This window comes from Photinus pyralis, unplaced genomic scaffold (assembly GCF_008802855.1).
Source record: "Photinus pyralis isolate 1611_PpyrPB1 unplaced genomic scaffold, Ppyr1.3 Ppyr1.4_LG7, whole genome shotgun sequence".
Lineage (NCBI taxonomy): Eukaryota > Metazoa > Arthropoda > Insecta > Coleoptera > Lampyridae > Photinus > Photinus pyralis.
The window spans coordinates 27,988,819-28,012,635 of NW_022170738.1; the positions used below are offsets into that span (position 1 = coordinate 27,988,819).

The 23,817-nt window shown below is 36.4% G+C and overlaps 3 protein-coding genes and 1 non-coding gene across 6 annotated transcripts; 1 reads left to right on the top strand and 3 right to left on the bottom strand.

Moving 5' to 3' along the window:
• Positions 1-1,781: 1,781 nt before the first annotated feature.
• LOC116175965 (ubiquitin-protein ligase E3B) lies at positions 1,782-9,393 on the bottom strand. Of its 3 annotated transcripts, XM_031494362.1 has the most exons (14): positions 9,017-9,392; positions 8,485-8,962; positions 8,143-8,331; positions 7,899-8,090; positions 7,035-7,224; positions 6,748-6,987; positions 3,954-4,125; positions 3,792-3,910; positions 3,425-3,743; positions 2,814-3,377; positions 2,636-2,765; positions 2,329-2,493; positions 2,172-2,283; positions 1,782-2,122 (listed from the first exon to the last, which is right to left on the bottom strand). In XM_031494362.1, exons 1-14 carry the CDS (start codon positions 9,175-9,177, stop codon positions 1,950-1,952), a joined length of 3,204 nt encoding a protein of 1,067 aa, XP_031350222.1. In that variant the 5' UTR covers positions 9,178-9,392; the 3' UTR covers positions 1,782-1,949. The 3 variants fall into 3 exon arrangements, with proteins under 3 accessions (XP_031350222.1, XP_031350221.1, XP_031350223.1); XM_031494361.1 differs by having other exon boundaries at positions 3,425-3,910; positions 9,017-9,393; XM_031494363.1 differs by lacking the exon at positions 9,017-9,392 and having other exon boundaries at positions 3,425-3,910; positions 8,485-8,618; positions 8,666-8,804.
• Positions 9,394-9,542: 149 nt separating this feature from the next.
• On the top strand, positions 9,543-10,721 carry LOC116175966 (tRNA (guanine-N(7)-)-methyltransferase-like). The gene is made up of 4 exons (XM_031494364.1): positions 9,543-9,813; positions 9,860-10,151; positions 10,199-10,414; positions 10,465-10,721. Exons 1-4 carry the CDS (start codon positions 9,728-9,730, stop codon positions 10,597-10,599), a joined length of 729 nt encoding a protein of 242 aa, XP_031350224.1. The 5' UTR covers positions 9,543-9,727; the 3' UTR covers positions 10,600-10,721.
• A 2,535-nt stretch (positions 10,722-13,256) lies between these two features.
• Positions 13,257-21,441, bottom strand: LOC116177456 (putative leucine-rich repeat-containing protein DDB_G0290503). Its single transcript, XM_031496442.1, has 11 exons — positions 21,305-21,441; positions 21,048-21,250; positions 20,924-20,969; positions 18,421-18,565; positions 18,340-18,374; positions 18,221-18,282; positions 17,817-18,173; positions 16,883-17,666; positions 13,690-14,935; positions 13,467-13,641; positions 13,257-13,418 (listed from the first exon to the last, which is right to left on the bottom strand). The coding sequence occupies exons 3-11, from the start codon at positions 20,940-20,942 to the stop codon at positions 13,344-13,346; spliced, it is 2,898 nt and encodes a 965-aa protein (XP_031352302.1). The 5' UTR covers positions 20,943-20,969; positions 21,048-21,250; positions 21,305-21,441; the 3' UTR covers positions 13,257-13,343.
• On the bottom strand, positions 15,336-15,497 carry LOC116177540. Its single transcript, XR_004146694.1, has one exon. It is a non-coding gene; the product is annotated as a U1 spliceosomal RNA (small nuclear RNA).
• Positions 21,442-23,817: the final 2,376 nt, after the last annotated feature.

Consider the following 23,817-nt stretch of genomic DNA (forward strand, 5'->3'; position numbering starts at 1 on the left):
AATAGTTATATTTTCAGTTCAGTTAGTGGTCCGCCGCGTTAAGTCGCGATGTGTGACGCTCCTAGTATGACAAGTGTCTCGACGCGACGCTCACCGCACCCACTGTGAACCTTAGATCATATATATGCATGATCTTAGCTGTGAACGGTCCTTTAGACCTCTACACTACTCGGAGACAGCATTAATTGTGTGCAGGTTGGAGCGGAATGTGTGCGGGGAAGGGGGGGTAGCCTTGGGGCTAGGGTTGCCATCTCAAAACTGCCAACTAGGACAGGAAGCGTGAAAACCCCGGATTTAGGGATTATAAACCCGGACATATCAACTGAATTTGATAAAAAAATATTGTCTAAAGAAATAGTCTTTGAAATTGTACTTTATTTTTATCACTGACTAGAATGTTTCAATATTCAATAAATTCCTTTCTTTGGTCCACTATGTCACTAGTGAACATTTTCTTTCAACGTTGGCATTATGAGACCCCGCTGGACCTAGCCCCCCCCCCCCCCCATTGTGAATCAATTTAAGAATGGTCCTTTATGAGCTATTTAGGACCTTTTCACATCGCAAGCTTAAAATTTTAGAGCTCGCTTTAATCACTAGGAATCGAACATTTCTTATGGGGTGGCTGAGTCTACTTGGACTCAGCCTCCCCACTGACCAGAATTACTTTTTTCAAATTAAATTTGTACCGGAATTACGAGCTATTTAAGAGCTTTAATTTACAAGTAATTTCGATTTTCGAGCGCCATTCCTAAAGGAGCAAATAGATATAATCGATGGGGCGGCCAGTTGGACGTAGCCCCTCCTCTGTTATCGTTTACTTATTTCAAATTAATTTTTATGCATAGTGGGGTCGTTATACGCCAACACCAATATTTTTGTCATTAAAGCACCAGATTTGGTACACTTTCTACTTAGGTGGACCCCAATGGAAATCGCCCGGGAGGCAGCGGGAGACACGCTGCTGTGAGGGAGGGGGAGGGGGTAAACTTTTCTTACGCCGCGCGCGCTGTTGGTCGTCATAACTGCTAAATTATAACTACTAGGGCAAGTGTGGTATCATTTTCGCATAAATAAAAGATGGCCATTCATTTTCTGAAACAAAAACATCCTTACGGACAAAAAATCGAATTACGGTAAAAAATCTAGAATTTTATTTACAAAAAAATGACCATAAACTTTGAACTAGCGCCGATATCGCCTACAAAAAAAATATAATTAAAAAGCCACTACGTATTCTAAAAATATAAGCCTCCTTGAAACAGTTTAATAAATAATGCATTGAAAAAATATTATACACAGCGCGGCAGAAAAAGAAAATGCCGTGATTAGGTTAAATTATTAATTATAGTAGTTGAGATTTACTTGGGGGGGGCTAGGTCCAGCGGGGTCATTATGAGCAGCAATGCAAAAAAAGCACTAGGCAATTTTCAATAACTCCAAGTATACATGAGGATTCGGTGTTTTAAAAAATTGTAACCAAAGCCGATTGGCGCTTAAAAGTTTTGTTGGCTTACATTTTGACAGAAACTCATAGATGCCTCAGTAGCTTAAAACCCGGATTACCAATGAAACACCGCCCGGACGCCCCCTAAACTAGGACAAATCCGAGGAAACCCGGACGGATGGCAACCCTACTTGGGGCCCATTTCTAGATATTGAAGGTGAATTTGCACTATATTTGTTATTATATGACTATAAAAATTAATAAATCACAGGTACCTGCCAGGCAAAAAAGAATGATGAAAACCTCCTATTTGCTTGAAACAGAAGCGAAACAGTTTCAAAAACCATCCTTCATTTTTTATTAATATTGCACATCGAAACATTAATGTTAACAAACATTAACACACCAATCAATTTACCAACAGTAAATTTACACTATAAACATACAAAAATTGATATGATACATTATAAACATTCAATTCCAGTTAACAACATCGAAGCAATTAGGATAACTCGAATCCTGTGTTACAGCTAATGGCATATCTTAATTTTTCACGCAGCGTGCTCTTTTTCTGATAGTTGGGTAGTTTGAGAAGATTAAAGCATGTGGACGACGTCGGCAGTCGGTTCTGTGGATCGCGTTTCCGTATCGTGAAAAATCCTCTGATTACACTTCCTACCGTGTTTAGTATTAGGAAACGCTCTTTACAGCGGCAACATTTTACCTATCGTATCACCGTTGTCTTCGTCATCTCCAACTTCGACGCAACGTATCGAAAACGGAGGTTCTAAGTGGGCAAATCCCAGAAGAGGGGGTTTGGAACAACTGGTAACAAACTACAACGAAATATTAACCATTCGAATTAGAGGCAGTGGGGATACCTTTAAGAACATTCCCTTTTCTGATTCTGTGAAATCCTTATCCAGTACGTCCCATAGCCAACCGACAACACGGTGCGAATCGTGAAAGCCACCATAATATTGTGTATGTTTACGTAAGTCTTTCATATCCAAAGGCACATTGTCACCCGAAATTAGTCTTTGCAGCTAATGAAATTAGTTACAACTATAACTACATGTGCAATGGTAATAGCAAATGACATTACAAGGTAATTTGAACGTTTGAGTTTGTCTAACATTTACTAAAGATATGGAAGTGGATACATAATTCTCAAATGAAATACTTTACCTCGGGTGTTGAAAATAATGATAACCAATCCAAGCTAATGATGGACCGAAATCCACGAATAAATGCGGCAGTTTGGTCTTTAATTTGGACATGCATTCGAAAATGGGCCATTAAATGAATATAATTAATTCTAGAAATTAATCACATAGAATTTTAAAAGTTTCGTGCATGCTCCTACTTATTTTCATTCGTAACAGACATAGCTTTCCCTCCCGGAATTAATTCGTGCGTGACAAGCCTTCCCAAGCAATCCTCGTCCACACTAAATGTAAGGTCCAGTTCAGACACATCACCCTTGTAATGCTTCACATAACTCAAACTACGATACAGCTCCTCGTCGAGTGAAGGCAATTCGTCAACACAGCTATACAAAGCCTGAGTCGTCTGTCCCAGCACTTGACTTAAAAAAAAGGAGGCGAAAGGTACGTCCACCACAATTCCCTCGTAAACCGCTTTTCCGAGCATGCGCCCGACAAATTCAAAAAGTTGCAAGTGATTGTCTTGCAGGTAGGAGGTCGGCGATGGGTACAACCGTTCTTCGCTGGTGACTTTAAATAAATTCAAGGAGGGATCAAATATCTTCTTAATACTTTCTTCTAAAAATTCTTTAAAAACGCCATCTTGATCAATTCCCGCCTCGTCGAGACCTTGCTCGTTAATAAACCTTACCCGGATTACACCTTTCAAGCCTTGTGGCGGTAATAATGCCAACTGCCGATAGCCATCTTCCACTATTCTAGATCTGCGAAAAATTCCAAAAGTGAAAAACTCTTATTATCTATGACTCACCTGTGCACAGTAATGAGTGTGGACTGAGGAGATGCGCACGCAGACTCAGTCAAGCCCAAAACTGTCTTTTCATTTGTTATGTACTTTCGGAATAGCCGAACTCTGTCTTCGTGCGGTATGATATGCGGCATCGTCTGCAGTAGTAATTGCGGTTTTTTCCTGCCCTTATCCAAGTCGGCCATAAAAGTCGAAACTTTGACTTCCTTAATTAGCCAGTGGCCTTGCGGTGTGTAATTCCGTCTACAATCTCTCTTGTACAGTACCATAAGCAACGTGTGAAATGACTGAAACAACGAATTCGATTGCACCGTCTTCAAATCTGTAAACTGGATATAAACCAACCGCTCCTCAAAACGCCGGTCATTACCGAATAAATTCCCTAGAACTCCGTTGTAGAGGAACAAGTTTAAAAAGCTAGATACCGTCACAAAATCGCCAAGCTTAAATGGGTTTTGCTGCTCGTACATTTCCATGTCGTCCAAAATTCTAAAACGAAATGTCACGTACAGCAATGTATAATGGGACTTACGTGATGTAGTGCGTCATACATTCTGCAAACAATTGTAGCATTTGAAATTCGGGGGCAGTGCATTTTGTATTGATAGCTAAGTGATCTAAAAATATCTTTAGTCCGCAATTTGGTCCTAGTGAGCATAAGAATAACCATAAGTCGTACAAGATTCTATCTTGATAACATAAACCTAAAAGAAGATTTGTGAGAGTTTAGTAATAATAGATAACGTTGTTTAGTTTGTGCAGGAAAACATTTTCCCCCTTCAGTTTAGCTTTTCAATAATCTCTTAAGATTTTGTACCTATAATTTTCATGATTTTGTGGTGTGATGCGTATCAGCTACCATAAGGACCAAGTTAAAAAGTGGTGGATGTACAGATTGCAATAGCTAAATCTGCCCGAGTCGGCAGGCAACACACAGCTTCGGCCTGGCCGAGGTGTTGGGGTAGGTAGACCTCATGAGCCGTTGGAAGGTCGATAGTATAATTTTCAGTCTTTTTGGTGGCAATGAGAATTTCTTTTATTTTTCTGTGTCTGCTCAAATAACAACAACAAAATAAAAACTAAATCTGCAAATTTCGTTTTTTTTGGTATATCTTCGCAAGTAATCGGATTTTTTTGGATTTAGTAACAGCATGATAATAACTGTTTAATTGCGCAACTTTTCCCTAGTTTTAGTATTTCCTATGGTTTCAGAGATGCCATCCTCTTGAGACTGTGTATAATGTTTTGTTTTTATTTAGTTGACTTACTAAAATTACTTCATTTGTAAATTCCATTGTTCTCTTTAGCTACAAACTCAGGTCGTTTTCAAGTTGAGCTGAACATATTTTTTTCAAGGTGAGTTTTGATTCGAGCTGAACAAGCCGAGCTGAGTTTTCAAAAAGCTCAACTCGGCTCAAATCCATCCCTAGTGTGAAAGTGAGTAACTGGTGTCTTTCACTTGGTCTTAAAGAGCAATCTCAATGGGGATGAAAAAGAGCACTATAAATCGCCTACTTTCCTACACAATCCAGCTTGGTCACATATGAATATACAGGGTGCCATTTGAAAACGAAACAGCCTATTTTGGGGACCTCAAAACATTTATGAAAAAATCCTCGGACCCGTCAATTTTTGATTCAAGGGGGAACCATTTTTTTGCTAGCTTCGCCCCCCTGATGCCAAAGCCATAGCGGGGGTGGCAAGCGCCCCCAAAATTTTAAATCGAATGGGGGGTCGAGTGATACCTTATTTGGAAGGTATTTTTATGTGGATTATAACCCTTAAGTTTTGAATCAAGTAAATGTTGAAAATGTTGGCCTTCGACTTCCATAGAATAATACAGGTTTTGTTCAAACATTTCCCGTACATTTTGAAAACTTCTGGGGTGATTTGACGACATTCGTCAATTATTTTTCGTCGCAAGTTGTCTAACGATGTTGGCTCACTAGCATAAATTTTAGTTTTTAAATGGCCCCATAAGAAAAATCTAACGCACTTAAATCCGGAGAACGAGAAGGCCATTCAAAATAGCACCTTTTCTTCCAATCCATTGTCCTGGAAACGTTTGGTCCAAATATTGACGAACCCTTGCAGCATAGTGGGGTGGCACACCATCTTGCTGAAATACTAGACTATTTCCAAGTAGTCGTTGTTATTTTCTAGTATCTCCACTAATGCTGGACGAATCGTCTTTTGAAATAACTCCAGGTACATCTCTCCTGTTAAGTTCCAGGTAAAAAGAAGGGGCCTACGATACGGTTACCAAAAATGGCAGCCTAAACATACAATGGACCTGTTGATTCTGGTGTTGTCGATTAAAGAGCTGGGCAGTTCTATTAGCATTTTCATTGTTTGCAAAAAAAGATAAATTATTTCAGCAAGTGAATAAACCATTATTTATTTATTTATTTATTTATTTATTATCCCTCTCTCGTTCTGACAACAATAATTGACAATCACTATTAAACTTCAAAATGATGCTATAGTAATGCTCTCAACAATAACCAAAATTTGCGTTGCAGAAAAGGCATATGTACTTACGAGTATTAAAAAGAAAAAAAAAACAACAAAAAGTACGGCTCAGAATGTAAGAGAACAACATTTTTTGTATTTACTGTTGTTTTTATTTTTGTTATTTAACTAATTCATTTACAAGAATATTTTTTCATAAGAAAATGTTGACACATTTTTGCAACTTTTATTAGCCCCTGTATGGGCTAGGCAAATTAGTAGCGATTTAAAACTTAAGGGTTATAATCCACATAAAAATACCTTCAAAATCAGATATCACTCGACCACCCATTCGATTTAAAATTTTGGGGGCGCTTGTCACCCCCGCTAGGGCTTTGCCCTCAGGGGGGCGAAACTAGCGAAAAAATTGTTCCCCCTTGAATAAAAAATTGACGGGTCCGAGTATTTTTTCGTAGATGTTTTGAGGTCCCCAAAATAGGCTCTGTTTCGTTTTCAAACGGCCACCCGTGTATAAATAAATAATACAGGCCCCAAAATAAAGAACAAGATTGATGTTGAGTAAAATCCTTGCTGTATTGTTAGATTTGTCAGATTTTCAAACAAACTGTCTCTCTTGGAGTAAGACACTGGGGCAGGCGCAATAGATGCAAGGGTCAAAGTGTGTAGGCGTGAATTGAGTACTCAGGGACATCTTCTCTTCTAAGTACAAGTGGCACATTTCAATAGAGCTATATTTTTAGACAGCATTCCTGCATACTATCAATCACACGTAAATTTTTAATATTTTATACGAAGTATAACAAACAAATTAAAATCCCCAAGACTAACACACAAGCCAGTAGTACTGCCCTTACCTGTTAATATATCTAACCTTAGTTGAGTCAAAGTATTTAGCGCAGTGTAATATAGCGAACACAACAGAACAATCTTATGCACTTCTGGACTACCCAGTGCCCTATATGATTTCTGTACATTCGCCCGATTCACACGAGCCTCAATGGCTCGCTTAAAAAAATTCGGATTCGTACGATTCTGTGAAGATGTAGCAGCTTGAGGCGATTCGACGTCTTTTACTAATTCCGCCAATGACTTCCCTAAAAACTACTGTGTAAACGAGCAGATGCTCGTTTTTAATCTTTACCGATTAAAATTGAAACGATCTGCGTATTCCACAAGAGATGCAGCTGTGTTTTGACGTGAGGCATGGCGGCGTGCAATTCGGGATCCATCGACTGAGCGAACCAGCCTAAAACTGGATGCCAGTGTGTTAAATTGGACTGCTTTGTGACGACGTAGTGTTGACAGCTTTCCAGTAGACCTGTGATCACGACCTGCAACGCTATGCAATCGGAAACAGTATCATAATCATTAGTAGCGACTGGATTTCTATGCACTAATTTAACAGTGTACAGACTAAATAGCTGGGAAAATTTCCTGAAATTAAATAATTTTCACTACATTGGGACTAAAAATCACAAATATAATTTGTTTCAAGATAAGCATGTGTTATCGTCGAGCAGATGTTCGTTTTGACGACGCGTAATTAAATTAAGGAAGGGGGAAGGAAAGTGGAAAAAGGTTTTAAATAAGCGAACCGGACGTTAATCGTGGCTTTTTGGTGGTAGACGTTGAAACGTAGCCGTTTGCTTTGATTGTAAAGTTGTGTAGAAGAAAGGTAGAGTGTTTAAAGAATGTGTTTTCACGTTTACGAAAAAGATAAGTTGAAGTGCTGAAGTTATCGAGTGTTAGTCGCTGAATAAACGCCTTTCTTAAAGGTCTTCAAGTTATCAGTTAAAGGGCCTATACTATAATTGTAAATACAACGAAGTCAAACAGGTGCTTATGTGGGACCGTTTCGTTTGGCATTGCACATAGCATTATTATTTGGCGCCCAACGTGGGGCATGTAGCAATATTATGCACTCCCGCAAAATTTACTGTGGGAAGCGAGAAAGCACACAATTGCACAGAAATCCAGTCCCGAGTCATTATAGTGAATTGCTTACCGTAAAACATGGAAAGGCCACTTCTTTTAAAACAGTTTCTCGCTCAATATATGCCAGGTGAATGAGGTTGGCAAGTAGACATAAAGCGTAGTTGCCCTCCAGTGTATTAAAAACGATTCGCATCGATTGTTGACTAGCTAACAGCTCTAAGCTCTTATTAAAAATACTGTAATTAACTAAAACGGTTATGCACTAAAAAACAACACGAGAATCACACATGAAACTTTCGCAAAATACCAAAAACCTCGGGTGTAATCGTCTCAAGGTGTTGCACCAATGCAGGCACTGACAGTATGTGAATCAAAAACATACTCATGAACTTATCCGAGAATTCGGCGGCAACCAAAGGGCGCAGCGACAAAGTTAAAATTGCTGAAAGAGACGCATGCTTAAATGCGACTTTAAGCCGCCCAAGACCCCTTACAAGTAAATTCTGAAAAACATACCTTAATAACTCGCATTGCATCTGCAGATCATTATAGAAAATTGAGAAAATAGAACTTTTTTTAAATCTATTGAGGTAGATCTATTAAAAAATTCCCCAATTTTCGATGACATGCTAACTAACTAATAATATGGCAATTACCTTAAGAACCAAATAGAATCCTTTATGGAATAACTTCCCCATTATATTGGCACATAATTGGTTCATACCTAACTTTAAAACTTCGACGTTTTTCGCTTTTAAAACAACCCACGTGTTTGTATTGGTAAACGAAACTAACATATGTAAATATAATAATACAGTTTTCATATCACTAGCGTACTCAGGCTTTAATTCCTCTAAATAATCACAGCATTTCCAAAGTACGTCATTTGTATAGGAGATCCATTGCATCACATGGTCTTTACTTAGAGCCACGCCGACGTAACTTACTTTCGGCGAGTCCGATTCCAAAGAGGCGATTAGGTAACTGCACAATTTGTCGAATCGATCCCTATCACGTTCCTTGTTGAAAACCAGAAGCAGCAGTTTCACCTGGGTGAAAATTTGAGTGGCAGATATCAGCGCTGATTTCGCATCATTTTCGGGGACTTGAGGTACGATTGCGTCAAAATTTTTTCTGTAATTATACACTTAGCAACAAATTGTGTAAGTATTGATAGTGTTTTCTTACAAAATGTTACGAACAAAGCTTGTACGCGTAAGATATCCTCTTACATTTGATTGAATTATTATCGCAGCGACCTCCTTTCGCTTCTCTAATGCGCGTTCTTCTCGTGCCGCTTTTGTCTGCTCCAGAAAGCTCGATTTTGTGTCTTCTGCCTTGTTGAACATACTCAGTTGGTGGTTGAATATACCTTATTTTAGTACTATTAAGGATCATTGGCTAATATTTGGTTTTCGAGGATATATTTATTAATTTTAATCGGATTAAACGCAAGTAGGCTCTATCACAGAATTTTTGAAGATTTATTAAACTTTAATTAATTTGTTGAGAGAATTGGTTAAAAGATGGATGGAATTGTCATTTTTGACAAAAATGTAAACAAGTACCAGCTGATCAGTCACAATCCGGTGCAACCCTACATAGGGTGTTTTGAAATTACAGGCATATATTTTATACCAGAGGTCGAGCCGAATTATACGCAAAAACGGCAAAGTACGATACTACAATTTTTTTTATAACATTCTTCGTTTCTCACAGAAGTGAAGCAATGGCGAATAATTCATAAATGCTATCAATTACCAATTACAAATCAGTAATTGAACCGCAAAATGTAATCATCCTGTACAACCACGTGCTCTTGTTTGCATGTCATAACCTCAAATTATATTTTGAAACATAACCTCTCTTTATAACTTTTGAAGAATTTTCTATTTCGTAATGGATTTAACAAAATCCTTACCTCAGAAAAAGTATTACCGACAAAGAGCTCATTCAAATCCCATAGCCGATCATTGCTTTGATTAGTAAGTACAATGTGTCCGACACAAAAACATGAAACACCACTTGCAGTCCACGAACTCCAGACGATATGGATTGGTTCAAGTATTATCCAAAGAAGGTGGACAACTCGGAGGTGGAGTTCGCCGATATCGGCTGCGGTTATGGCGGTTTACTGGTAACACTCTCCCCCATGTTTCCGACTACGTTAATGCTAGGAATGGAGATTCGAGTGAAGGTGTCCGATTACGTTATGGATAGAATCGCAGCGTTGCGTGATCAACATCCGGGAGAGTATCAGAATATTGCGTGTTTGCGAACAAATGCCATGAAATATTTACCGAACTATTTTAAAAAAGGCCAGGTGAATTTTTCCGTTTTAAAACTGTGGGATGATCTGTATCATTTTAGTTAAGGAAAATATTTTTTCTGTATCCGGATCCTCACTTCAAAAAGGCTAAGCACAAATGGAGGATAATTAATACTTGTCTGTTGGCGGAGTATGCCTACGTGTTGGCAGTTGGAGGAATTGTGTATACGGTTACCGATGTGAAGGACTTGCACGATTGGATAGTGAAACACTTTACTGAACATCCATTGTTTAACAGAAAACCCCAGGAAGAATTGGTAAGTTGCAATTGGACTTCTCAGTAATTAATATCGTGCAATTTTTACAGAGGTCAGATCCAATTGTGGACAAATTATACAGCAGTAGTGAAGAGGGACAAAAGGTAACTAGAAATAATGGCGACAAATATCTGGCGGTCTTTCAAAGAATTGCAGATCCGTTCAATTCAAATGTTATTGTATAACTAATACTATGATCTTGTGTTGGAAAATGTTCATTTATCTGGAAAAAATTCAGATATTTATTCCTGAAAATCCTAATGTATTGTAGTAAATGTAATATATTTAAATATAGACATAAACTGTATTGTTGGGTGTAATTAATGTAATCAGTATGTCCATGCCTCTTAAAATCATGAATTCCAAATTTCATACTGTTTTGCTAAATGAAGACATTCCATTTAGTGTCAAACAACTTAAGTTATCTTCAAATATTCATTCCACTTTCTTCATTCGTGTACCATATTTTATACTCACACTGGGAGATGATCACATATGTTCTCAAGGGGCACTGGATGGATTATCACCTGCACAGAGGGGCAGTATTCGATTTTGTAAATACTTTTTAGTATTCAAATCCTACTTCGCAAAGTATTTGGATACTTCGTAAAGTATTCGAATACTTCCAAAGGTATTTGAATACTTTGAGAAGTATTCGAATACTTCGCATAGTATTTGAATACTTAACTTCCCAATCAAAAGTTATAGACTAGAAACCAATTTCGAAAGAAAATTCAAAGGGCTGTAACTTTTGAAATAGTAGCCCCATCTTGGAACTATTTGAATTATGGATTCTACAGGCCACATTCTATAAGAAAATTTTTTTTCCGGGTCGATCTGTGACAATTTTTTTTTCGGACCTCAAAAAAAGGCATATAATAACCTTCCTTTTTTTACCAAAAATCGACTGCACCAAAATTTCTCAGGAAAACACTTTTTCTTATTAATTTTGGTGCGTAGAATCCAAAACAATTCGTACTTTTTCGATCAGACTTCTCAATCAAAAGTTATAGACTAGAAACCAATTTCGAAAGAAAATTCAAAGGGCTGTAACTTTTGAACTATTAGCCCAATCTTGGAACTGTTTGAAATTATGGATTCTACAGGCCACATTCTATAAGAAAATTTTTTTCCGGGTCGATCTGAGACAATTTTTTTTTCGGGCCTCAAAAAAAAGGCAGTGTATAACCTTCCTTTTTTACCAAAAATCGACTACACCAAAATTTCTCGGGAAAACACTTTTTCTTATTAATTTGGTGCGTAGAATCCAAAACAATTCGTACTTTTTCGATCAGACTTCTCAATCAAAGGTTATAGACTAGAAACCAATTTCGAAAAAAAATTCAAAGGGCTGTAACTTTTGAACTAGTAGCCCAATCTTGGAACTGTTTGAAATTATGGATTCTACAGACCACATTCTATAAGAAAATTTTTTTCCGGGTCGATCTGAGACAATTTTTTTTTCGGGGCTCAAAAAAAGGCAGTGTATAACCTTCCTTTTTTACCAAAAATCGACTGCACCAAAATTTCTCGGGAAAACACTTTTTCTTATTAATTTTGGTGCGTAGAATCCAAAACAATTCGTGCTTTTTCGATTAGACCTCTCAATATAAAGTTATGTACAAAAAACAAATTTCGAAAAAAAATTCAAAGGGCTGTAACTTCTAGTAGCCCAATCTTCAAATTGTTTGAAATTATGGATTCTACGGGCCAAATTCTATAAGAAAATGTTTTTTCCCGGTCGATATCAGACATTTTTTTTTCCGGCCTCAAAAAAAGGCAGTACTTTTAAGTTATTCAAATATTTGAGAACAATTTAGAAATGTTTAGGGAAAGTTTCCATTGTCACAAAATCAAATATAAAAATCCGATACAAATGTATACCGAACGATCCTGGAGTGAAACTTTTTGATTCGATAGTCTACGTAACTTAAAAACAATAGGGACCTTTCTTATATCCTTAAGACCATGATGTGTACCAATTTTCAAAGCGATGGCACGTTTCTAAACAAACTATCATGCACACGGACCAACGGATGGTCAAAAATGGATCTGTTCCAAAATCGCTAGGATTAATTTCAGAAAGGCGTATGTATCATGTGCACGACGTACGATCGCTTTGAAAACTGGTACACGTATTCTTAAGGATATAACTGGTATAAGAAAGGTCCTGGTAGGTACCTCCTATATAATAATAATATTACGCTTTTACTCCCCTTAAATTTGTATATAACAATAGAAATATAAAAAAAGCTAACCCCCAATCAAAGTATAACATGATTTTTTAAGTAGTATTAAGACTTTTATCTAGTATACTATTTTAAATTTTTAATGTATTTGAGTGAGAAGTATTCGAATACTTTTGAAAGTATTCGAATACATTCTAAAGTATTTGAATACTTATTTTTTAAAGTATTTGAATACTTTTCAATGTATCTGTATCTAGTATCCGCTTGTGCTGGACGTAAAAGTATTTAGTATTCAAATACCTTTGATTTGTGTAAAGTATTTACTATTTAGTATTCAAATACTTTTTGAAAGTATTCTGCCCTGCTCTGCACCCGCACAACATTAGGTTTGTAGGAGTGTTAGATTAGCACTAAATTGTTTAATTAACAAGGCCTAGGTATTCAAAAAACCTTGAGACTCTTTTTACCACAATTGAAAAACTTCAATTATTCATATCTTACACAATGCGTACGTTTTGCCTAGAAAAATTAATTTTTAATACCTTCTATAATTCTCCATTAAAGAAATATCCAAAGGGAATTTTTTCAACATTTTCTCTGTCCGATTGGCATAGGTAGTAGAAGTAATAAATGTTAGGGCAGAAAAAATTGAGTATTGCAAAAAAATAAGACGTGTAATGTATTCTCTAATACAAATTTTTTAACCTAAATAATTTTCAGTAGTCCACAGGTATGATTTATCACAGTTGAGGACACTTGTGATGCGGTAAAATCGGAAGTTCCCCAGAATCATTTGCATTCAGCTTGAAAGTATTCTAAAAAGACATACGTTAAGTACCTTCTCCTACTTTCCGAGCACTCACCAAGGTTCCCAATAGTTCGATAGTTAAACAAGTCTGCTCGTGTAACTGAAAGATGGTCTTATCCAAAGAGGTGAACGATTTCAAGTTAACGGCCGCTAGTTGATCCAAAAGCACTTGCACGTTCATCACCTTCTCTAATACACCACGCCAGGTGGTGACTAATACTATTATACACCTACAGCAGAATTAAAGTAGCAACATTCAGAGTCAATTATACCATTACCGATTCAATTTTTGGTGATTTTCACTCATATGCGTCACTTGCTCATCAAAAAATTTCGCTGCGCTCAGCGAATCGGTTAATTTATCTTCCACTTCAAATAGCTCATCCTGACAGTTCTTCAGCGATATTTTCAAGTTAAAAATTTCGGAATTATCTTCGCTCGAATCGCCCGCCACGTACGCCTCGATGTCGACGAGCAATTTCCGAATAGACAAATACTTTAATTCCGACCTTTTGAGATGTTTAATAGTCTTCTGCAACTGTTGCTCGACTATTTCTCTCTCTCCGCAAAACGATTCTATTTTCTGCTTACACAAGATATTGTTATCTTGGAATAGTTCCAATTGCATGCTTTGCTCTTCTAAATCGGTGGTAAGTTGTTGTACCATGTCGGATTGTTCTTTCAATTCTGCCATTGTCGTTTGCAAGGTCTCCTCTTGAGTTGAATATCTGATTTCGATTTCGAGAATTTTACTTTGCAAATTTAAATTGTCTTCTGACAATTTGGCGTATTTTTGGTCTAGCGCGTTCAAATCGTTTTGTAGTGCGGACTTATCTTTTCCTAATTTATCAATTGTTCCCTTATATTTGTAATCTAGGTAGTGAAGTTTGTTTTGTAGCTCAACGTTGTTTTTTAATAGTTTATCCTTTGCTATCTTTTCAGATTCTAGTTGTTCAGTTGTCACTCTTAAATTTCCATTTGCTTCGTTCAATTTTGTTTGTATTGCAACGCAATCTTTTTTCAAAAAAATAGTTTCTTGTTCAATTTTTTTCAAAAAAGTAGTTTCTTGTTCAGATAGATTAATTTCATTCTGCAAATGCAGGTGCTGAATATTACCTTTTAACGTCATTATTTCTCGGTTTAACTTCAGACAACATTGGCATATTGTCCGATTTCTTTTGTTTAACCGAATTTCTAATTCTTCTTTCTCAATTAGTGTGGATTCTAGCGCACTGAGCAGCTTATCTTTGTCTTTCTGCAGTTCGTCGCGTTGTGATAGAAACTCACTGCTTTGCAAGGTAACATCATCATATTTACATATAAGCACTTCGCATTTCGCCTGCAATTCAGAAAGCTGTTCTGTACGTTCGTTGGTTAGTGCTTTGTTCTTTCTAAGATTTAGTTTCAATTTAACCAACACACTTTTCAATCTTCGAACCTTTCTCGAATGTACAAGCGGTTGAAATGCTCCAATGTGATTTCTTAAATTGTTGTACTTCATAACAAGATCATTGTTACTTATAACTGTAACAGAAAAAACATTAAACAAAGCATGATCACTGATCAGACTGAAGATCAGATTTAGTTATTGAATAATATATGGTCAATTGCAAACAGTACATTCAAGGAAAACCTTAAGATAAAACAGACATAAACATATAATTTAAATTAAAAGTGATTCTTGTCTTTAGAAACGCCAGGAAAATTTTTTTCAGTGATGAAATCTATGAGCAAACGGCCTCTCCCATAAAATTTGCACGTTATAGCCTTCAAATAAATTTTTAAAAATGGGCTGGTGTGAATAATAGACTCAAAACTCAGTGGACGAGCGTTTTGGTCTAAAATAGCCGCAACAATACCTAATGAAATGTTGAGTAAGTAAATACTCAATGACTACACAAACTTTGTTTAGTTTAAATAAAAACCGGGACAGCGCGTACGCAGTCCCGACTACCAAAAATTACGCGCCCGAGTTATCCACATTAGGGATAATCGCAGGAGTCAGCCCGATCGTAGTGCAATGAGGGGGCCTCATCCTGGGGGAACCGCCTTATTGATCACGGTAACCCCTACGCCAGGTAAGTATGCTCTATCGGCATCTTGCTCAATGTCATATTCAATAGGCAACGGAATATCAAGTGTCTAAATTGTTAGTGGCGCCAGTATCCGTTAAATCCCTTAACCATTTTAAAGTGTGATCTATCGGTTGTCTGATGCTATCTTTGATAATCAATCGTAAATTACAGTCTTCTTTTGTTTATTATGAATAAGCAAAGAGTCTAAAACAGAGTTGAATTTTGAGAACAATTAGGAACTCATCCAATCGTAAAAATAGAATGAATTTCTACACGATCGATTATTACATTGAAATCTACACAAACAAAAGACTTTAGAAAGATCTTTGCGCAGATGTTTACGTTCAGAGACCTATTGCTAGATGTCATACTGTTATTGTAATTTGTGAGCTTCTCAGGATCTGCTATAATTAGTGGAGTTCTATAACAAAAAAAATATGTTATGACATAGGGAGTTTTGGAAAACGCAGAAAATGGGTGTTGGCAAAACAAAAACCCAATTTTCTATCAACAGTATCCTGTCCCTAAATAAAAAACCGTTGCACATAAAGGTGCTACAGAAAAATTCGCGCGCACTGTAATGTAAGGGTGGATAATTTGATTTAACGAGTGGTGGCGCCACTAGTAATCGGGCAACTTGAGTTCTGCCAAATGTTAAAACCATATTAACGAAAATACATACAAAACTACCCATTGCCTTTGAAATGACCAAAAAACTACCTTATCGATGACCTCAACATTAACTTTACCCAACTGTCCTTACGTAAACCCCAAATCCACACTCCTAAACCTCCATTATCAGTAATGTCGACATTACAGAATCCGAAGTCCTGCAATCCATACCTCTCCCCACAATTACCCGCAGCTTGCGTATCGTTTCCCGTGCAATCAACCTTCCCACCACCCTTGTCCTCATCATTACCACCAGTAAATCCACCCTAGAGCATCTCCTCGCGAATATGGTGTCTGTAGGTTTCCCCGACACTATCCATACGACCCTAAAGTAGTGCTCCATGTGTGCCAAAATCGGCCACATCTCCTCAGATTGCGCATACCCGCATCCAAATCTGTCCCTTCTGTGGTGAAAACCACAAACCCAGCCCCTTACTTTAGAAGTATTAATGATCTTTTCAGAACTTTAAAAAGTTCACCTTTGACGCAATGAGTGAAGTTGGCCCCCCCCCGTATTTTAAAAAATGAAAAATTCAAGACAGATTTTCTACTTTTTTTGTTTTGTTTTATTTTTAAAGCTCAAATAAACTTTATTATTATTATTATTACTGTGGCATTAAGAGTTTTTGCTAGAATGTACGTATCAACAACTCTACAACTCTAATTACAATTGTAAAGTTTTATAAACGAGTGACTTCACAATGTATATAGTGTGATCACTTACCCGCCTCATCACGTTCCTTCACTAAAGCAGCGTTTTCTCTTTGCAATTGTTGAAGCTCTTCATTGACTGCCACTGTTTCTTGCATCTGGAGCAATTCACTGGTAAGTTTTTCATTTATACCATTCAAAGTCTCAATGCTACGTGTTAAATTATCAATGTGTGACTTCAGCTCTCCCTTCTCTTTTGTAAGGTGGTTAATGTCAGTCTTCAAAGTATCAATTTTAGCATCATCGTCCTTCCTCTCTTGTTCTAGTACATCGATTCGATCATTTTGACGAGCAATCATATTTATCATAACTTTAAGTTGCACATCCTTTCTCGTTAAATTTTTCAAAATGCTTTCCTGATCCAAGTCTTTAATAGCTTCGTTAATATCATCATTTTGTACTGTCTGAGAAAATTTCTCCGAGATGAGATCGCGCGCATCTGTCGCCGTGGAGTTGCATATTGTGAGGACACTTCTAGTATTGGGAACATTAAGGTCATTTTCTTGCTCATTGGACAATTTCTTTTGTAGTTCGTCATTTTTCTCCATTAGCTTTACAATGGAAATATAATACACATCGTTCTGCCGTTCTAAGCCTAACATTTTCATTTCTTGTGAACGCTGATTCTGTTCCATTTGTAATATCTGCTGGTGGAGAAAACGAAGATGATTCAGATCTTTAGTTAATTGTGATATAGTAAATTTCTGTTTGTAAATTTGTGTAGTAAGATCGTCTATTGTGATTTTCTGGTGATGGATGATTTTCTGACAATCCGTCAGGGACAAATCTTCATTTACCTATAGGAGAAACTATAAAGTAAAAAATTTTACCTAGGTGGGTTGCTGATATTATAGAAACTCATGAGAGTACCCAGCCTCATTAGTTTCAGATTTCTCTCCAATTGCGAATCAAGTACCAACCATGTTATTGATGAAAAATTGACTTACCTTTGAAGGTCCATTTGTGAAATTCTCAACAGAACACTTCCAACGATCCGCTACCGTTGATAGACTCCCACCCAAAGACGACCGACTGGACGAACCGCCTTCTTCGTCATTAAAACAAGGAAACCCTTTCACTCCAAGTTTGTAAGTTAAAATTTCCATATTAGGACGACGAAGGGCGGGCAAAAGTGATTGTTCTTCATTTTCGGTTTCACCATCCATTAGAAATTTCTCCTTCACTGCAATCAAACGCAATCGTTGCCTTTCGCTCAAATCTAAGTAATGTCTTAAAGTTTGTAAACACTGTTCCATATTAGGTATATCTTGTTGTAATCTACATAGATCGCTTTCGAGTTCTCTCTAAAAAAAAAGGATGAGTATTGGTACCTTGTAATAGCAAAGCTTACTTGGTGCTCATCTTGAGTTTTATTGCACACCTCTCCCTTCTGACCGTCAGTTAATAATTCCTCTAAAAAGAATAAATGTCTCGTAATAAAATTAAAATCAGATACAGTATCGCCATTACGTTTGTCACTGGGATCCTGGACAGACACCTTGGACCTGTAAGCCGAAGTCAGAACTTATTCTTAATAACAATCAGGTGTACCTTTTCTGCAGAGTCACTATCTGCTCCATTAATTTGTTAATTGCATTCTCTGACTTTGACAATTCCGCTGTTACAACTCTTTTCTCCTCCACTATTTGATTCATATGCTGTTGCAGTTCTTCTAGTTGTTTCTGTAACGAGTTACCTATAACGAAAATAATAAATATCATATAGGTATAGTCCGGTCAAAATAAACATTCACCCAAGATGCTGAAAATTTAAGGGAATAGGGATATCATTATAATGAAATTGTGAAAAGTCCCCATCGTTTCTGGAGCAGAGTTGATATCTTCATTAATTTTCAGCTTCTTGGGATTTACGCTTATTTTTCGGGACCATTTGCTCATGATCCAAAAATAAAACTTGCTGGTGCAAATTTGCATTGCTGGACGAGGGGTGGATATCTATCCAAATTATTATTCTAACAAAATATCTCTACAATAGTAATGGCTTCCCATTTCTCCTCGAGAAAGTATACTCACCTTTCCAAGGATCTTATTGTTATTTCTCGTCTTTTATAATTGCAATAATTACTTATTAATACGTAAACAAATCCAATAAATCCAAGAACTTCAAAATGTTATGTTATGTAGCATTTGAATAAACTCACATCTAAATCAGAAGAATTACGATACGGAAGCATCCATAAGACTCCGTCACCCCCCCCCCCCTCAACCCCGTACTTTGATAAGAGGACAGAAAGAAGGGCAGAAGTTGGTAGAAGACGGTTCCTTTCGTTGAGACCTTTAATTAGAATACAATGAGATAAAATTAATTTTTAACCCCCTCCCCCCTCAGGCCTCGTCGCTCACTGATCTCGAAAAAGAGTCATACGGGAAAGTTATAGTATGTACAAACCAATTTCCCTTTCTAAAGTTCTAAAGTTTAACTTGGCACCACTAAAGGCATGCGTATGCAAAATCTGAGACCAATTGGTTGTTGTATGTAAAAGTTATGCACGTTTTACTTTCAAAAACAGCATCTCAGGGAATAATTCGTGGGGCGGGGGGGGCCTTTAGACAGCGAAATTTGATGGCTGTTCCAGGACCCAGGACCATTCCTCTAGTAGTTCGAAACGGCAGAAGTGGGTCTGGACGGACGGACAAAACGCAAACAATAGCACTTTTTTTAATTCTTAAAAAATGGGATTGCGTATGGGCAAGACAAATTTTTTGATTCTGCATTAGTTTGATTAGTTTTACTTTTACTTGAGGTGCCTATATACAAAATTAGATATCTTGACAATAAATAAAAATGAGATTGCGTATGGGCAAGATAAGTTTTTTACATAGGAATTAATTTTACATTTACTCAAGGTGCCTACATACAAAATTTCATTTCCTCACAAATTGAAAAATTAGATTCCGCATGCGCACACCCAATTTTTTTAATGGGCATTAGTTTTACTTTTATTCGAGGAGCCTAAGTACATATAAAATTCCATTCAAATACCTTAACAATTGAAAAATTGGATTGGATGAATCAGCATCAATTTTACTTTGAACTAAGAACATATACCAAACCAAATACAAGTATACCAAATTTCAAAGCGATCGGACATTTCTACACAAAGTTATCGTTCACATGGACAGACCGACAATGGAACAGACGGACAGACCAACAGAAATACAAAATTATAAACGATATCTAGGATCGTTAATAAACGGCAAAAGTGTAAAGTTATGGAACATGTAAAAACTTGTTATTTTGGTTTTGGTTTTTGAGTTTTTGTTTGGGGTAAATGTTTTATAATGTGAATTGGCATTTAAAATTTTTAACAGCCTACTAATTACGAGACTAATTACCTAGAGGCATTGAAGCTCGAAAAACACTGTGAAGTGTTGGATTACAAAAAATAAGTAAATGCCGACATTTGCGATTTGATACAATAAACCTTGGTACAAAATTCAGCCACCTTTGTTTGAAATTTTGAAAATTGAAGAAGTGATTTCTTCTAACACACGATATAACCACATGGGTAAACGGCTCATTTTAGGTATCATGTGTACGTAAAGTTACATTAATTTGACCACGGAATCGAAATATGCAATAATAAGTATGCAGGGAGTTCTATTTTTCAAAAATACAACTTTGATGAAACACCCTGTCTGCATAACAACTGCAATTTCGTTGAAAATATTTCTGCTGTAGCCCAGAGTTCATTAACATGCCCCGACCATAAATTTTAAATATGTGCGACCCACAATCTTCCACCCACCCTGTAACCCTGAAAGTTTCAAAAATTAGGGACTCATTCTCAAGTTCAAAGATCCTAAGTGCCAAAGTGGGTACGTACAGAATTTTTCCCCAGCCCCGAGCCCCCTTAAGAGATGCGCTCTTAATTGCGATAAGAATTCTTCAACTTTTTTTAGAAACAGTTTACCAACAAACCCAAGAAGACGCTATGCCTAGTTCCATCCTACTATGTTTGCTAAGAAAAAGTTAAAGAAATTTGCGATTTCCAAATAAAACATTGAGGGTTGATAAAAATGCAAACTCTTACCTGGGCTAAAGGGTTCCATCTTATTCCTTGGGAGAGATTCCAATCGCTGAAAAAATAAACATGTTTCATTACAATTTGGAATAGGCAGAACAGGCATTAGTAACAATATAAAGAATGCAATTACCTATCTACACTATTAAATTTCTTATTTGACTTTTTGCTGCCTCCGATTTCTTGCACTTGCACCTCTCAAGCCTATCCTGTTGAAACACAGATCTTTTCCAACTGGTACAGATTACGGAGGTAATAAAGAAAAGACATGCATAATATACAAATGAGCACGTTTTGCGCGATAGCACTTTTAAATCTGAGCGTAATCTGAAAGCTCTGAAACAGCAAATGGAATGCAAGTTGCGGAAAGAGTGGGAGGAAAACACTCACCGCATGCGCTATTTTAAAATCGTGGCTAGAATTTTTCCCCTTGGGCCTTGGGTATTTATTAAAAAAACGTAAAATTTCAAAATAAGTTCTTTGCACTTTTAATTTTTGATTAAAATGTCATAGTTTGGCGACCGGTGTTTTTGTTTTTTAGGACACTTATCCGAATGTATACAACTTCATCTCGAAAACCTCACATTGATTACTTATCTATCATAAACAAATCAAAAGATGCAGGTAGTGTTTAAAAGCTTGGGGGTCTTCCATTGGTTCGCATAATCTTATCTGCATTGGTGATATGAAGGTCGCAAGACTATAAAAAACTTATTGTAATTTAATCCTCTCTGTCTCATATTTTTGTAGTTTGCAGTGCTGAAATTGTAACTGTCAGCATATTAAAAACAAAAAAAAACACGAGGAAAATTATATCTCTTTGAGGGGACATTCTCGCAAACTTGACAAATAACACCTAAATAAAGCATTTCCCATATTTTACAATTTATTTTGCCGGAAGTAAATAGTACACATCATCTCGTAATCTACTGTTCGTCTGTCGGTCCGGCCGGTTGATTACAAAGCATTCACAGTTCTCTGACGCCGCGCCAGAAGAAGCTTAAATGACCCCATACAGTGCCGTTAGCCACATGGCGCAATTTTATTAGGGACGCAAATAGTTCCGAATTTTAAACAGGAATTATAGCCATTCACGAATCACAACACGTACAGGAAGCGCATTATTTGCTTATTTCAAACAGCGTGTACCTACACAAATCCTAATCTATATAATCCTTCAGACAACGTGACAATCGTTTACTCTAAACCAAGTTAAGGTAGGTCATAAACCCTTTGAGGTACTTATTATATTCATTTCTTGGAAGTAGGGAACGTCGCGCAACTTTCAGGTAAGTACCTACCTGAAATACCAATGCAACTGGATTGAAATTGCGCTTTCTACACAAACTTATTATATTATATGTGTAGGATTGCAAATTGCATAAAGGAAAAATCGGATACAATTGAATACCGAACGACTGGCTTGCCTAATACAGAGCTGGGCAGTATTCGATTTTGTAAATACTTTTTAGTATTCAAATCCTTTAAAGTATTCAAATACTTTGTAATTAAATACTTTTATGAAAGCAGTATTTGTATTTGTAACTCAAATACTTTCACAAATATTTAGTATTCGAATACTTCGCAAAGTATTTGGATACTTCGTAAAGTATTCGAATACTTCGCAAGGTATTTGAATACTTTGAGAAGTACAAACTGTTTTAAATTATGGATTCTACGGGCCAAATTCTATAAGAAAATGTTTTTTCCCGGTCGATCTCAGACATTTTTTTCTGGGCTCAAAAAAAGGCAGTACTTTTAAGCTATTCAAATATTTGAGAACAATTTAGAAATGTTTAGGGAAAGTTTCCATTGTCACAAAATCAAATATAAAAATCCGATACAACTGAATACCGAACGATTCTGGAGTGAAACTTTTTGACTCGATAGTCCACGTAACTTAAAAACAATAGGGACCTTTCTTATATCCTTAAGACCATTGTGTACCAATTTTCAAAGCGATCGCACGTTTCTAAACAAACTATTATGCACACGGACAAACGGATGGTCAAAAATGGATCTGTTGCAAAATCGCTAGGATTAATTTCAGAAAGGCGTACGTATCATCTGCACGACTTTACGATCGCTTTGAAAACTGGTACACGTATTCTTAAGGATATAACTGGTATAAGAAAGGTCCTCGTCCTGGTAGGTACCTCCTATATAGTAATATAATAATAATACGCTTTTACTCCCCTTAAATTTGTATATAACAATAGAAATATAAAAAAAAGCTAACCCCATACAAAGTATAACTTGATTTTTTAAGTAGTATTAAGCCTTTTATCTAGTATACTATTTTAAATTTTTAATGTATTTGAGTGACAAGTATTTGAATACTTTTTACTGTATTCGAATACTTTTCAAAGTAAAATAATGAAATACTTTTCAAAGTATTCGAATACTTTTGAAAGTATTCGAATACTTTTCAAAGTATTTGAATACTTATTTTTTTGAATACTTATTTTTTAAGTATTTGAATACTTTTCAATGTATCTGTATCTAGTATTCGCTTGTGCTGGACGTAAAAGTATTTAGTATTCAAATACCTTTGATTTGTGTAAAGTATTTACTATTTAGTTTTCAGATACTTTTTGAAAGTATTCTGCCCAGCTCTGTGCCTAAATGCACCATTGGAAGAAATAATAACTGAAGAGGATCCAACAAACCACTAATAATATAAATGTAAGAAAATTATATAAAGAATTAAAATAGGTAAGTAGTGATTTTTTTTATGATTTCGTTTGTTTACTTATAAACATTTTTGCATTTGAATTACGGGTTACGAGAAAATTGATAAAAACTGATAAAAGTAGGTGTACGATTTGGGGGTGGTTTTTCGCAAAATAAGGAATGTTGCAGACAATATTCAGATGGGAACGTTGTTTAATTTCCGTGTCTAC